General features: G+C 41.9%; 1 protein-coding gene across 3 annotated transcripts; it reads right to left on the bottom strand.

The window, feature by feature from the left end:
- Positions 1–520: 520 nt before the first annotated feature.
- On the bottom strand, positions 521–16198 carry LOC121615334 (SUN domain-containing ossification factor-like). 3 transcript variants are annotated; one of them, XM_041949650.1, is made up of 24 exons: positions 15957–16198; positions 12955–13069; positions 12725–12844; positions 12139–12371; positions 11813–11917; positions 11012–11159; positions 10807–10924; positions 10539–10663; positions 10371–10438; positions 10159–10266; positions 9910–10015; positions 9390–9410; positions 8906–8961; positions 8042–8124; positions 7706–7771; positions 7533–7598; positions 7008–7080; positions 5185–6522; positions 5017–5104; positions 4588–4692; positions 4102–4259; positions 3630–3721; positions 3441–3496; positions 521–3317 (listed from the first exon to the last, which is right to left on the bottom strand). In XM_041949650.1, the coding sequence occupies exons 1-24, from the start codon at positions 16019–16021 to the stop codon at positions 2850–2852; spliced, it is 3981 nt and encodes a 1326-aa protein (XP_041805584.1). In that variant the 5' UTR covers positions 16022–16198; the 3' UTR covers positions 521–2849. The 3 variants fall into 3 exon arrangements, with proteins under 3 accessions (XP_041805584.1, XP_041805585.1, XP_041805586.1); XM_041949651.1 differs by lacking the exon at positions 9390–9410; XM_041949652.1 differs by lacking the exons at positions 11813–11917; positions 12139–12371; positions 12725–12844; positions 12955–13069; positions 15957–16198 and adding an exon at positions 11294–11380.
- Positions 16199–16679: the final 481 nt, after the last annotated feature.

A 16679-nucleotide genomic window follows, 5' to 3' on the forward strand; every position in this document is an offset into this window, starting at 1 on the left:
GAAATGAAAACATACAGATACAACAGCCTACTGAAAATATTCAGTGTATAACAGACCTCGGATGAAAACAGAGTGCCCGGGAAAAGAGGATTGCAGCCCTGCATTTACAGATAATCTTTGGAACGAGGCAGGGCAAAGAGAAACCGAGGAACTCTGTCAACAAAATGAAGGGGAAAAAGAGCATCAGGCACGCTTATCTCTGAAAGGCTCCTGCTACCCAACCAGGTCAGATAAATAAAGAGGTTTTAACCTAATTTCTCACATCCAGCACTGCTCTGACCGTGCCTGACCACAGCCAGCGAGACACTGTGTGTAAAAGTAATGGAATTAATCCAGTTTTTTTTTTTTCAGACTTGAAAAACACAGCTGGAGCCACGCAGTAAATGCTGATGGTTGAGGCTGCACATCAAAAGATGCTGTCTTCACACACATTTTCAGCCAGCGCTCCGTTTGCCACAAAACACTCGAAATGTACGCTACAAAACAGCAAACACATTTGGCCTGATTAGTCCTTGTTCAGAGTCAAACGGGTGCATTTTAATAACAGAACACAGCCGGGATAAGAAGGACAGCAGTTTCACTGGCTCCATGGTGGCAAAAGCAAAATGAGTTGGCATAGCGGAGCGCAGTATTAGCCCTTGAACTAATTTACTTCCATCCTGTGTAATGACTCATCACATGGAAAATGATGGTGATGGTAGATCAAAATCATGCAGTGGTTTATCCAAAGATTACACTGCCCCCTGCTGGACACAGCAACAAGACACTTACATAAGAGAGGTCACTGTGGTTCACATTTATATTACCTGCAGAAACCGAACCAGGGTCAGCAGGTGTGTGTTCTCACTGCTCCATCTCAGCTGTGTGTACAGCTTCAACTGGCTTTGAATTTTCACCTTGTTAAAGGTTGTGAGGATTTGGAAAAATGAACCAATGCTAAATAGAAAAAAAAGTCAGTGTATAAACATCATGGAAATATATCTGCTGGTCAGTCACATTAAAGATGTTACACCATATTCTGTGACCTTTTTCCCCGTAGTTGACCTTGTAGTCTTTCAGATTTTTATATAACACCACCCTCTTCACTGTAATCAACTGCGGCACTCTTATTCCTGTAAGTCCTGCATCTGGTGCTCATCGGCACACAAACAACACAAGCACCAAACACAGACAAATACTATCTGATTAACACCAGTCAGCAACAATCTTGAACTGTTGCCTTTACCTTTCAGTAACACTGTGTTATCTCACAGAGGAAATTCTCTCCTGAGGGTGGGAGGGAGATATTATTCTCCTCCAGTGCTCGGGGCTCAGGGTCAGTTACCGAACAGCACTCCTGAGGCCGGGAGGAGGGGCTCACTGGCCTGCTCAAGATACTTCAGTGAAGCGGATACTTGCGAGATCTGAGCTCAAATCTGTTTTCCCTTGATAGCATTTGCAGCATCATTTGGAATTAGACTTAAGCTTCATTCTGCTGTAGAACAAGTGGAAAGGTCAAATTTCACATGTGTAAAATTATTGTGCAATTCCAACAAAAAATTGTGGGCCAGATTACGGAGCAATGCACCAACATGAGGGGAGAACTTGTAGGCGAGGCATGTCAGAGACTGAGTGTAGAACCAGAAATTACATTTTCATATGACCTTTTTTTTTCATACAATCCGTACATGTTTTTTTCAGCCTCTTCCTGTTTTTCCATCTTAACCCATTGGCTCAAATCTTTCATACACTGCTACATAGTAGAAATGACAATCATGACTGATTTTTTCTAAAAACTGTTGCACTACTTAAAACTTAACACCACGTATTGACCTTGACCAGGTCTCAGTTATTTAATGACCAAAATCTGAGTCCAGAAAATGCAAAGTAGCTCACTGAAACTGAACATTTTAGTGGAGAGAAGAGCGGAGTGGATGATGTTGCAATGATGCTCAGATGCCATATAGAATGGTTCACGTTCATGTAACATGATGCATTAAATTGCATTGTATGCTACTATAAGCACAAGAATCCACTAATACTAAGTTCCTGTTTTTTTTTCCTCTAACAACTGTGTGACTGGACTGTGAGTGCAGTTGATGATGGACTAATCTCTTTTGTTAGGAATATCTGAAGTATCATTTCAAGGTGGACCTTAAATTTGATCTTAGTCCAGGACCAGTTGTTATGTAAAGTATTGTTAAAACAAGTACATTTTTCACTGAAGTCCTTTCACGTTGTGTGCTGTCTTTCTTCTCTTTCAGCTTCACTGGATCAATAACTAATGATAGCATGATACAGCGTCTTTTCTTTGAGTTTTATAGCTCTATTTGTCCACTTTGAGTCTAAAGATTTCCACATACTTTGACAAGTTTTATGTGCTTTATACTTTGTTAGTGCTTCTGTGCTTCTGTTTTGAAGGTGAACTGATTAAGAAAAGTCCTGTGTGTGAACTTGTTTCCTCGGAGGTGAGAACTGAATTTTTATGAAATAAACGGTACGGATAGAAAAGAAGACATTTTAAAAACAAGAATTTCTTGTTGTTTGCAGGCTGAGTGCGATACAACTCCATTGAATCATTGAGTTGAATTTGTAGGATGACTAGTCACAGTCAGTACCTTGAAACAAAAGAGAAAAGCTTTAATGGAAAGCTGGGAAGACAATTCTCTGATCTGAAGTATCGCAAATACTGCAGTATAACCATCTGACAAGAACTAAACAGGGAACGTGAACAGAAAAGAAAACTTAAGTAAGATTGAAGAGATTGTTTCATGTCAAAGCTTCAAGCTGCCTGTGGCTACAGAAATGAACATCCATCCTCTTTTGAAAAGAGTCAAGTAGTCAGTGGGATGTAGTGTGGATGTCAAATGTCAAACAGGACCTGAGAGGGCAACATTTACCCCAAATGTCTCAGAGCTTTGCTCCGTTTTCCTGTTCATGATGTCATGTATGGTAGAGATGGGCAGTGGTTCGCTCTTGTCCCTCCTTGGGGCCTGAAGCAAGTCCACTACAGCGCAAGTGGACTTAGGACGCCTGCGTCTCAATGCCCGTTTCTCCGCCCGGGTCTTGGGTGGAGGGTGCCCGTCACAGATTCGGGTGCAAGCTGTGGTGATGCCACAGAAGGAGGGGTCGTCTGAATGAGAAGATCCCTCCGAGCTGCCCTCTGACGGTGAGTCTCTAAAGAGAGGTTGGAGTAACCTTTTTGTAATGGGTGTAGGGTTTGTGGTGACCGGTGCGCCGTTGCAAACAACACCTCCGTTACACAGTTCTGGAGCAGCGTGAAAAGAGGGTTTCAGAGTCTCCACTTTCTCCAGGGGTTTCATTTTACGGCGTCTCCTCTGTGTGGGACAAGGTTAGGGAGAAGTAACAACTGTTAACTACTGTTGATCAGTTACCACCCGTATTTAAAGCGCATATTTTACACCGATATTCTGCACAGCAATAAATTTGTCTTTACACACCTTTCTGTTAGCTGCACAAAGACTCTGTGTGTCCTCTGCGTGCAGCATTTCTGGGCCTGCGAGCCAAAGACTGAAGTTAATTTCTACAGAGAAGGAATGTTTCAATTCTGGATTGAGCAGCTACTACTCAACATATTCGAGAAAAAACTTGAAACACATTAGCATTACCCTGATGGCACTTGTGCTTACCTTCAGTGGTGGCTAACTGCAGTGACTCAGAGTGTATGAGAGGATAGGATGCACTCCTCTTCAGGCCCGTCTCATCACAGGCAGAGAACCGCCTATTAAGGAAACGGTAAAAATTGATGGAAAAGGCTGCATGTAGCACCTTTATTAAGACATGAGTCACGGCTGTGATCACTTAAGATTCCAGCTGCGATGTTCTTGATGAATAATTGTATCAATAAACCGGCTTAATGAGCAGGAGCCATTCATGGCTGTAACCTCCACCCATAAGCTGTAATAGCCCATTTGGAGATGCCACTCAGAGCTTATTCACATGTACCCTCTCCACTAAAGCTCTTTCTTTGCCATCATGGATGTAAAGATACATCTTAGCATTTCATTTTTATTCTAATTCTTGTTTTAAAGACAGTATTTGTACATGGCAGTATTCATCATGATATAATCTTTTCAGCAGAATATTAAACTGCACACTTACCTTTCAGAACAGCAGTAGGTGTAGCTCTTAGCGATGGGTGGCTCTGGTTCTGCGGTCGGAGGAATAGTGGTGATGCGGCAGTGGTTGACACACAGCAGCAGGCCGAGACTCAGGCACAACACCAGAGACAGCAGCAGGTAGTTCTGCCTGTCTGACACCTGTGAGACAGACCATTGACTATATTAGCACAACAACAGCAGTGTCTGATGTGAGAAAGTGAGAGACAGAAACATGCAGTGAAGAAAATGGGAGAATAACTGCAACAATCACACAAATACACATTTGGACGTGCAGTTGAATCAGTAAGCTACCAAGACATTTAAAAGCCTGTTTCTTAAACAATGCATCAGGATCTGATGTGAAAGAGTAACAGAACATCGTACTAACTTGGTCCTGGGAAAAGACTAAATGTACTCAGTTTGATATCAGGCTGAAAAACCCTCCTGATTACAGATGAAGGCTTTGTGTCTGGAGCATTGTGTTTACCTCAATCTGCAGCTGGCTGACTCTGACAGACAGGTTGAGAACCAGCTGAGTCACATTCTCCAGCTGGCCCTGCAGCAACTGAATGGACTCGGTCTGACGCTGGTCCTGTTGGAGAGAAAGGACAACAAATTAGGCGACTGCAGGCATGTTCACATCACTGAAATGGTACATAAAGGTGTTATGAATCATTATCGTGAGGTACAGTGTTTCAAGCAGCATTACTGGAGGTGGGGCGGTGGCCACTTGGGGGCAGTGCAACAAGCTTTAAACAAAACATTCCCAGATTAGCACCTCAAATCAAGATTTTCAGTTGCATTTTGATTTCATACAATGAAACGATTTTGACACATCTATCTCAAAGTCAGACAAAAAGCACGTGCCTCTCCATCTCACCATCTGGCCTTACGTTTGTGCCCTTTCACTGCTCACCTGCTCCTCTGCTATTCTTGAGGTGTTCTGGAGTTTAATGATGGTTTTGTTGAAAGCCTTCTGCATCTCCTCCATCTGCTTCCGATACCTTGATTCAAAACAGAGAGGAAAAAGTCTTAATATGATTTTCTACTCTGTTTCTCTGTGATGTGTGTCCCTGTTTCTCACCTCTGGCTTAGCTGCTCCAGGTAGCGTCCGCTGAGTGACATGTTCATCTCCAGGGCCTTGATGCGGTTGTTGAGTCTCATGAAAACAGACTCTTTCTGGCTGGAGCCATGCACCGGGTTCCCGTTCTGCTCCGTGCCGTTGGGGGGATCTGCATAGATGTCTGAGAGGGACGGTGAGGAAGAAGGAGCCAAAGGAGAGGGGGACGATGCAGTAATGTCTTCTGCAAAATCCTCCAGTTTAGCTTCTGCGATGGCTGGGGGTCCACCAGAGGGCTCACGTTCAGTGACGATATCTGGAGCAGGATGAGCTACTTCAGTGGAGGGTATACCACTTTCAGGTGCAGCAGGTGGGTCAGGGTGAACTTCTAAATTAGGGGAGGTGGTGGGATGGAGAATTTGAGATTGATCTGTCTTATCCGAGGTTTGTATGGGGGTGTTTATCTCTGGTTGAGAAACATCAATATCAGATTTCTCTTCAGTTAGTTCCACTGAGGCATCCTCCACTGTAGCAACAACATCAGGTTGTACATAGTTGGAGCTACTGAGAGAGGCTGAGGGTTCAATGTGCTTCTCTTTATCCAGCACGTCCTGGCTCATTTCTGCCGTTAGCTCCTTTGCTGGCTCCTCAGAAGACAGCTGCGGCGTCTCCACAATAGGGGTAGGTTTGGCAGAGGATGAGTCAGTGGCAGTGGGTTTGGGGAGGTTCGCGGTTTGACTGGGCTCCAGCAGAGGAGGTTCTGACATGGACTCGCTATGAGACTCTGCTGTGTTCCCTGTAGGCTGTGGTGTTTCTGACGGTCTGGCACTGCTCTCTGGCTCCTGTTCAGAAGCTTGTTCTTTTTCATGGGGCTGATGTACCTCACTGTGGTGCTGCTGAGGTTCGGGGCAGGCAGTGGGGGACAGGGGTTGGAGCCAAACGGGTGTTTGGATGGGAGGAATCATTTGCTTTTTGCCCATAGTTTGGCATTTCCTTTTTTTGGACAGCAGGGCTGAACACTGCCGATGGAGATATTCCTGGAGGGACGCCGCGCAGGAGCAGGAGGAAGAGAATGAAGGAAGTAGTGAACAGTAGTTCTGGATTTCTTGTTTTCGCTTATGATGATCCCTTTTCTCTTTTTCCTCGTCCAACTCCTCCTCCTTATCCAAAAGGGTGATTGTCGAGCTGATGGGTTCTTCCTCATCTTTCGCTAAAGGAATCACAATTTGTTCCTCCACTAAGGGGAGCTCTTGATTGCTTGTATCGGCGGTCGGTGTCTCTGACACAGGGGTCTCTGAGGAGGGGACTGCAGTTGCAGGAATATCAGGGTCTGGTAGAATCACTTCCTCCTCAGAGTCGAGACTAGAGAGTGAGAAGAACAATATAGTACATAGTAAGTACAGTAAAGGAACAGCACCATACAACAGCCATGTCAAAAAAGCAGGTTTTCTAGACATGAGACACTACTTAAAGATAGTAGATAATAACTAAAGATTAGTTATTAAACCACTGTCAGCTGCACAGATATTCCAACCTACATACACATAGACTTGTTAATTGTGTATGAGATTCTAGGAAAATTAAAAGGATGTCTAATTACACTTAGTGAAACACAATACAAGATACTTTACACAGGTTTTCATGTAGACTTCACATCAAAAAGCATTCAAGAGACTAGATCATATTTACCACTTTTACTCTGTTCCAGTATAAATAACTTTTAAATCTGTTAATAATACGAAACAACGCCAGTTCCCTTTTTTGTTCAACTCTGGAGAAACAATAAGTTAAGGTTTATTGAAGGTCAGTTTACAGTTCTGAAAGATGTTATACGACAATGTACTCACGCTGACGAAAGGTCTGTAGTGTTAGCTTGAGCAGTGGGCTCAGTCGTGTTTACTTCCTGTGATGAAAGGTTGCCTACAAAATGTAAATAAGAAAATAAATTGTTATTACAGAAGTCATCACCAACATATTGCCAATAAGTGAACAGTTGGGAAAGTAAAACTGTGATGATGGTGCTGAATAACGGCCAGAAAAAGGGTTTTTGCTGAACATTATGACGTCACAGTGAAGAACCTTTGAACCTGTCAGTACTTTATCATTCGATCCTATGAGAAATTTTGTCATAATTAGCATAGAAATTCCTGAGTCATGGTCAAAACAGTGTTTTGTGTGGTCACAATGATGTTTGACCACCAAAATCTTATCAGGTGGAAATTTGTGCTAAATTTGAAGAAACTCTCTCAAGGTGTTGATGAGAATAGGATGGACGGATAACCTGAAAACATACTGACTCCAGCCATGGCTGTCACCAGACACAGAGGCTGTGGGACAAAACTGGATGCTAGAACTGATTGTGTTGGTCATACCTTGCATCTCTGGGCCTCCTCCGAGGACATTGACGGCAATATTATTTACCATGTTCAAAATGACATCTGAAGAGAAAATGTAAACATCAGAGTAATAAGTTAATATAGTAGTCCAGCGTTGGGATCACTGTGGTCATCTTTATACAGTGGAAATCCATGTTGGCTATAATTACCTTTTGCTGATCCAATCAGATTCTTGGATAACTTGACTTCACCAGGTGCATATCCAGTAGGATAATCTGTAGGGAGCAACAACCTTAATAACACACATCAATCTCATAACAAAACAATGATGAATGTGACGGCAAGACCATGTTCACATAAAAAATAATGCTCAAACACACAAATAAAATTTCAGTGTGATTAGTTTGTTATATTACCCTCACACATGATACAAACTGTACCAATAAGGCTGTTCTGAGTGTATCTTCATGATGCAATGCTTCAATTTATCACATGTAGAGAAAAATTCAAACTGAATTATTGTATATGTTATTCTCAGTTGTTACCCAAGTCATCATCCTGATCATCTGGTCTTTCTGAGGGATCGGCTATCTCCTCGTACTCCTCCACCATACTTGTGCCAAACACCCTGGGCAAAAATATTACAAGAAGAGTCAACATCAACAACAGTCACACACAACAGATTTGATTTCTTGTGATAGGGCACAAAAAATAACAGGTTTGCCACTTCCTTATATCTATCATAGACAATAGTGGTAGCATGTTGTGATATGTGTGTTGTTTTAACTATTTTTGCCATCTGTTTCGTGCACAAGCTTCAGCCAAGATTCAAGAACAGCTGCTAACACAGGGCTGGATTAAGAATTTTTCTAAATCAGGGGCTACAAAGGGACCATACTTGACACAGCAGGGTGTGGTATTATGCAGGGGGTCTAGAGGTCATCCCCCAGAAAAATCTGAGTGTTTGACACACATTTCCTTCATTCTGGTGACGTTCTATGCTTAATGCAACAACCACAGAACCTACCTATCATCACCTTGGGGCAGAATTGTGTTTGAAAAGGTGAGAACAATTCAGGCAGCCGAAAACAATGTTATATATTGGAGAGGACAAGTACACATCCACCCCCAATCCCAATGAAGAGCCAATGAAGTGACCTGAAGCAAACAGGGGCACTTCAGGGGCCAATCAGATTTCAGTTGGGGCCAATGCCCTTGTGACTCCACTCCTGGATCTGTCCAAGTGCCATGCACTAGGTCACAATGTCCCCACCAAAGGCTTAATAGTGACATCCATAATAATGCATGTCACTCTCTCATCAAATAGGTCACAAAAGTAAAATCTGACATGTCATATAGTATTGTAAGTGTATGTTAGAAAAACCTGTCATTGCCTGAATATTCCATACCTTATGAGACTGAGAGGACAGAAATGTTCAGAACCAAAGTGAGACACCAGCTCTACCTGAAAAATGCAAAAAACATTCAGATATTATAATGGAAATGAGTGCTGTATAATACCCCACGCCAATCAAATCAACACCCTCAACAGCGGTTGAGTTACTTAAAAATTGCAAAGCTGTGATTTTGTTTTGTTGTAAGATCAATGTGGCAATGTGAGTAAATCTGACAGGATGAAGATCGTTTGACATACTTGATTCTTTGAGTGACTACTTGTGGGCATCAAATGTTCATTATGTGTGACATGTATTCACAGAGTAATGATTGGGGTTACAGATTGGTTAGCAGATGGCACAGCAAGTTAGACCTGATTCAGTTTAGAGTTGTTCACACCACTTAAAACAAACAAAAAAAGCCACAAAACACATCTGCCCTCCATGTTTACTACTCAGCTCACTCAAACACAGACCTCTACAAGAAAAGCAGGCTAACCTTTATGTACTTGGTGAACATCTGAAGCAAGAGACAGAAAAAAGAGAAACAAAATTAAAGAGATGCACACATGCATTCAAAACAGGATGTTGGTTGCATGTTGGTTCTCATTTGAGTCACTTCAGACGCAAAAGAACCGTTATGCAATCATTTCTGTGACTCAGCCACATCCAAATCCAGAATATAAAACAATGGCTCCAAATGGGCCAAGTCAAATGTTACATTACAGGAATTTGCTGGAGCTCTTATCCAGAATAATGAATATGAGCAACACTGAAACCATTACATGAGCTCAGAATAATCTTATCATTCTACAGGCAATAAACCTTGTGACTGTAAGGAAAAGGAAGAAAAAGCCAAGACTTTCATTCAAAGAGTTCCAGAGAGAAAGTGTACAGAAGGTTGACCAGTTAAAGGCTCACCTGCGTTAAGAGCTTAATGCAATTCCTCTGTACTACTTAAGCATAGAATAGAGACAGATGCGATGGTAATGTGACAAGAAAAAAAATATTGTCCTCACCTTCACATATTTAGCATAAAGCTGTTCATCTAAGGGGAAGCTCTGGACAGTGCGTTCATCCCGGCCGTGAAAGGTTCCCAGCTTCAGCCACTTGTTTGTTGGATATCTACACAACCATCCATAACAAACCACCAATAAAATTCCAATAAAATGCCTTTAGTTTTCGTAGAAATAATTCTGAATATTACCTTTAGTAAATTCATATTTCCATATTGTTTTAAAAACATGTCTGGTAGCTGCAGTGCATACCTATCACTAATGGAGACAAGGAAGTCTTTGGGAGTAGAAGAGAAGAGCTCAAAGTTAGCGATGTCCAGCTGCTTCACCTGGATGGGCTCACAGAGCTCAATGATGAACCTGCGCGAGAACAAGAAAAAAAGCTTAAAAATGGCTTCAGGTGGAGATGAACAGCAGTCTTTAATCTGTGGGGACAGACCAGGGGGTGAACGCACACTACCTACCAGATTTTGTTACTGCAGGGGTTTAGCATGTATAAGTCCATGTTCTCCTTCAATATGGCCGAAGTGCTCTGTAGGGAGCATATTCACAAATCAGTAAGTGCTTGTATGTGTCATCATGTGAACATGGAACAGATTCCTCAGTAGGATGTAGTATCATGTTTATAGTACCTTTGCCTCTGGGTTAGCACCAAGGATCTTGGCTCCACACTCCACTGAGGCGTAGTTATTGAAGTTCTTCTGGACCTTCTTCACCGTATGAGATGCCCCATTGTTAGCAGTATGAGTAGACTGAGCTATGGAGAGGAAGAATATAACAAAGAATTACAGGGGAGTCTCAAAATCCAGTCCTTGGTTTCATACATATATCAGACTGTGTTACATTCTGGATCATCAAGCTTAACACAACATTACAAGCAGAATAAACTTGTAATCTTACTCTTTTCTTTCTCCACCTCCATCACTTTACGCTTCCACTCATCAAAAGTGGGGATGTCCTCGGGGTCTTTGCTGCTCACACTGGAATCTGTGTCTGTGGTAACAGGGGATCTCAGATCCTGTCAAAGATAATGAGAAAATGAGAGGTGGGACACCTCCTTTGGTAGAGAGAGGAAAATAATTCACACAGTATCCGAGTTCCTTACTTGCTCTTCCAGCATGTGTGACGTGTTGGCCTCCAGATCCAGATGCTGTGTACCGTGACCTGCCGGAGAACTCAGAGGAGGGTCTGTGTGGGTTTTAGTTCCCGCGGTGTGAACATTGGAAGTGTTCTCCAGAACTATTGGAGGACTGCTGTGGGAACAAAAAAGCATTGTTGTCAGGGTCATACTGGTATCTTAAATTGAAGTATAGCCATATTCTACTCACAACTGTATTAAGACCTGCTGCTAAATGTGCATGCTTATAAAAATCAAGGTTTCCCGTACCAATATAATCATTTTTTCGCAGTGCCTCTAAGAAAGAGAGAGAGAGACAACAACTCTCGGAGGTGCAACCACATCAGTAGATAGTAGACTTGGTGGTTGGAAGCAAGGAGTCAGTTATTCTGATGGAAAAAATGAAAAAGCTAGATCCAATTCCGGTCAAGCATTGTAAACAAGGAGGAGCGTTGTCTGAATGTGAAAGCAGCCTCTGCAGAGCCATTTACCCAGTGTGCTCGAGCTGCTTATGGAGGCTGTCCTGCAGAAAATCTGTTTGATAAAAATCTGTGCACTGTTACATCAGATTCACTGATATTCATTGCATTTTGCATATTTTTTTTATTGAACTGTTGAAATATTTTCATCCACCACGAGACTCTACACTCTTTTTGATGACAAAATGCACTTCAATCATAAAACACAGATTTTAAAAAAAATGGAAAAAAATGGAATCTAGAATAAATTAAAAAGCATTTCATAGGGCCCTAGTCTCACTAAGTAGGGCAAAATATGAAGTGTTCCCACCTGTCACTGTCATATGGGTTGCTCTCATCTTCTTCACATTCAGCTGGAAGCAGGTCAACATCAGTGAGCTCAGGTGCAGCTACGTCAGGTGCGTCATTTGAAACACTAAAATGAAACAATTCATGTTACATTTTTGCAGCCCTTTGCTTTCCAAGAAAACATCAAAGAAAAACTGAATAATTAAAGAAACTTGCTCTCATATGGTGCTGTAACCCTAAGCTATGCAAATCACATTTTCTGAAACACCAGAATAATGAGATACAGAAAAGCAACTGAACAGCTTGAGTGAAAAAAGGGAAAAAAGCCTGGGGGTAATAATATCTTGCCTATTAGGGATGTTGTCTTGAATGTTAAGGATGTTGAGGGCGTCTTTCAGCTCAGCAGCAGAATCAGTGAGAGGGTCAGGTGAAGGCAGCAGGGAGGCTGAGTCCTGGTCTTGAGTGATGGAGGCTGAAGGATGTTGACTCTCTGAGCTTTGCTCAGGTTCTGGCTCAGGTTGTAAAGTTCCTTTTTCTGCCTCCAAATCTAGCTCCACAGCATGCTCCTCCACTTCTAAGGCCTGATGGATAAACGGAGAGAGATATTTGAGCTGTCGAGGGAAATGATAATACGGCTGGCCCATTAGCCGGGGCTGCAATGATCAAACACTTAAAGCTTCAAATGTACAAAAGGTACGATCAATAAAAAGAACGGGATGGTACACTGGTTATCCAAGTCTGAAACTGCTGTGCTTCTGGAAGAAACCAAAAGGTAAACCTTTCGAAATCTTATCTTAAACATGCCTTTGAAGTGATTATTCTAATGCATTAAGCAAATGTCATAGCACACAATCCATCTATAGCATTAAGTTTGTTTTGGGGGATGTGACAAATATAAGTTTTCATTTACATAAATGCAAGAACTATAATATACCTCTGAATATTGTTTTTTGTCCAACTCTTGTGTTGTCTGCTCCACTTTTTGCTGATGATCCTCTATCAACTGCTCATTTTCAGACTGAGGCTGGGAGGGTAACAACCGGCTTTCCTCAACCTAGACACACACAAACACACACTTCACTATTTTCTGACACTTTTCAGGCCAAACGACTAATTGCAACCTGTGAGGTGGGTTGTAGTATTGTCGTAAACAGTTGACGCTACCTTGTGATGATGAATGTTTTCCCCTGACTCTTCCTCCGAACTGACGTCCTGTGAGGACAAGGGCCTCTGGGCCTCTTGGTCCGACTCCGTGCAACCAACATAGCAGCTAGAGTACCTGTGAGACAAAGGGAAAGACAATCAGTGTCATAACACCATTGAGTTAATTTTTCTAAATGTGGGTCACTTGTTAATGCACTGGTGAAAATGCCCTGGTTTCTGGAAAAGAAGCATAAGAACAGGGGGTACTCATGAACACTGTTCACTCACTGTACAAACTGCAGTGAGTCATAGATAGAGGAAACTGCAGGCCAATGTCCCAGTGTGACGCACTGACAAAATCCCAGTGGCCTGTACCCCAATGTAGGCAATTTATCTTATCTGTATGCAGAGTCAGGGAAAGTTGTCAAGAGACACGCCTCAAAAAAGTTGCATATTGCTCAACCTGACTGGAGGGCTTTGAAAAATAAACGAGAAATCGAGAAGTTTCTGTGTGTCCTTCAATTAAAACCCTTTTTGTTTCTTTTAAAAAACACAGTTTTTTTGGGCTACACTAGCAGCAATAACTAGCAGTAACAAGGCCTTAAATAATTGCAATAACAAGGGCACGTTGCTGTGGGGAAAATGGTCATCCTGGTCAGTCTCAAAGGGCCACACTCCAACAGCAACTACATGCTGTCAACAATCCAAGCCATTATCTGGATTTCATTCTGGATTCCAGGTCAAGTACTTTATTTGACCACTGGGCTGGCTGGTGCAACTGCTTTGTTGATCTAACTTGAGACGCTAGACTAGTCACAAACACTTTAGTGAACAACACAGCTTTTGTTTTCTAATTGGAAGCCAGCTGGCTGCTGTTAATGTAAATCCCAATGGAGCAAGAGTGGTGTTAAGGCATGACTTGCCAAATAACTAAACAACAGGTTACAGACAAGGAGTTAAAGCAGTAGACAAAAAATGCTGAAAAGGCAAGAGATTTTTAGCTCTATCATTCATTGTAAAATTGAATTTCCGGTGTGGGTGAGCCTAATGTGTTGTATATATAAACTACTGTGTTTTTCATTATTCAAGAGTACCTTGAAAGTAAAATTCAAGAATGTTCAATACATAAAAAGAGAGTGTTTCCGGGATAGCAGATGCTATGCGATACCTAAAAACAGAGCTTTAACAGAGCAGGTTAAGCATGAAGGACTGACCTGCCCACTATGCAACAAATGAAATGAACACGTTTCTCACAAGTGCAAAGATCATGTGCATGTGTCTACAACAGTGACCTGAGTTTTTCCTTCGTCTGTCACGGGACATGATCACTGATTACTACAACTCATACTCTGATATGATTAGCACATGCTGATAGATGATATGTCGTCACCCATATGGTGAGTGAGATTTCAGGCACTAACTGAAATGGAATAAGAGGCAGAGCAAATAATTGATATTTTGACAAACAGTATCATGATGCGGCTACTTTAAAGACATCGATATTGAGGCAGCAGCATACTGCGTGAATTACTTGTGCTATGATAGTATTTTTATTGTGGGCAAAATACTGTCATAGTATGGCACCATGAGTTACCCTTTGACTCCCAGCCCTTGTTTAAATCCTCTACATTTTGGCACACTAAAATCTAATATTGCCATTAAAACCAACCTAACAATCTTCTAATACAACCAGTTATAATAAGGGATAGCTACTGTGGTATGAAAACTAACACATAATCTGCAACGGAGGACAAAAAAATATTTTCTCACAGTGAATATCGGCCGACCCAATTTTTTAGCAACAATCGAAAAAAACCCAGTCTTTGTTAGAATCTGTCTTCAACAACATCAGCCAGACCTTTTCACAGCAGACATTAAACCATGAAATAGCAAGAAAAGCTCAGATGTGATTAATAAATTTAATGAAAACTCAGGTGCTCCATTAAGTCCCAGCATGCCATTCCAGTTAGCTAGCATGCTCAGTAACAGGGCCCTGGAGCTGATTAACCTAAATGTAATACAGCTGTTAATTATGTAATTCATTACACCTGTGTTTCTCGTGGTATGACATGTCTGAGTTCTGTGAAAAAGTCAGTTAACATTTATGAACTACAACAAGGCATCTTTCCATTTCATTGAAATGCACTGTGTGCAGAGTATAGATAACATACCTTAAAAGGTCAAAAAGACTATCGCTCACAGCTTCAGTTTAAAAATGAAAGCTAGAGCAATGCTGATGAAAGTAGGTCAGGTCAACATCACTAACATAGATCTTAATACCATATTACATCATATCCTCTCTTCCCTGTCTATCCTAAGTACAGTAGTCAGTGCGTGTTATGTTTTGATAACTGTTCTGTAACATCATGGCCAGAGCTTGTGATCATCCTACATAATCTCCCTCTCTGCTGGCTTTACTGTGCTCCGTCAGATTTACATAGACCACAATCTCCTGCTTTCAAGGGGACTGACGTGAAGACCTTTAATCCTGTCAAGAGCTGATGATCCGAATCTGTGTAACGCCGTGACAGTACGAGTAGTGGCCATCGGCAGCTGTTGACGTAGACTCAGCAAATTCATCTGTGTCTAAAAGGGATCTTGTAGTTGTTTAAGTTAAAAGTCTTTCATAAAGGTTAATGTATATGCGGCTGATTAAACTTCTACAATTCTGCCAAATCACAACAATGTCATGAAGAGGTGGAGGGGTAACTTTTAACGTTATATGTGCTTAATAGATAACTTAGGAACGACTTGTTTATCAGCTAGCTGAGATAAACGTAGCTAACGAGCTAATGCTTGGGGTCAGCAAACAAGCTAACTCGTACTGTCAAGTCAGAAGTCAGCCAGGTGCCACATCACAGTATAATGTTAACGCTAGCTAGCTAGCTAATGCAATGCGTTTACTAATTTGACGCAACCTTGGGTATATTTTGTCACACAGTTTGTTAGTTTTCACGGCAATGTCTGTCAATAACACAATAATAATACGTCCAGTTCAAATGGGTCAAATTTAATTAACTTACCAACAGACTACAGCTATACATAGCCACACTGAGACAACTCGCCATAACAGTGGTGTCATCTTCATCCCTGTCCTGCCGGAACAGACATCCTCGCCGTACTCAAAAATAGCGTTTTATTATTTTAGCTAGCAGTCTCTTGAACTATGTAGAACATAAATTCACCCACAGGTTCCTGCTAAACTTAGCTACCGTTCGCTGTCTCACGGGTGAAGTGTGATGCTAACTGCTGTCATCCACTCACAACCTGCTGCTAACTGTCATTCCGTGTCAGCGTTCAGCTGACCAATGAGATGCCACGGAGGCTGTTGCGCAGTTCAAACCGAGCGTATGTTGGGAGCGCTTGTTTCGTAGCCTCCGTCCGCCTGTGCGGGTGGAGCTTCTCCCAGACAGGTATTTGAGCAGGGTAGGGGAGGCCAATTGTGCCTTCAAACGTTATTATAATTCTGACAGTTTGACTCACGATGACACAAGTAGTCTCTCAAAATGGAAAATATGACTGATACACGAGTCACCGAGATGTGGTGTTTAGTGGGTGATTAACAGACCGTGTCCCGTCAACAGCTGACGGCAGTAAATGCAACCTTACAAACACTCCCAAAAAATATGAATGAAAAATCATAACTGACCACTTTTTACAAACGATCGTTATACAGTCCAGTTTGAATGTTTACATCGCGTGACATACTGCACATCAATGCTCGATAAGAGGACCTTACTGAGTAA

The sequence above is a fragment of the Chelmon rostratus genome, chromosome 12 (genome assembly GCF_017976325.1).
Source record: "Chelmon rostratus isolate fCheRos1 chromosome 12, fCheRos1.pri, whole genome shotgun sequence".
Taxonomy (NCBI): Eukaryota; Metazoa; Chordata; class Actinopteri; order Chaetodontiformes; family Chaetodontidae; genus Chelmon; species Chelmon rostratus.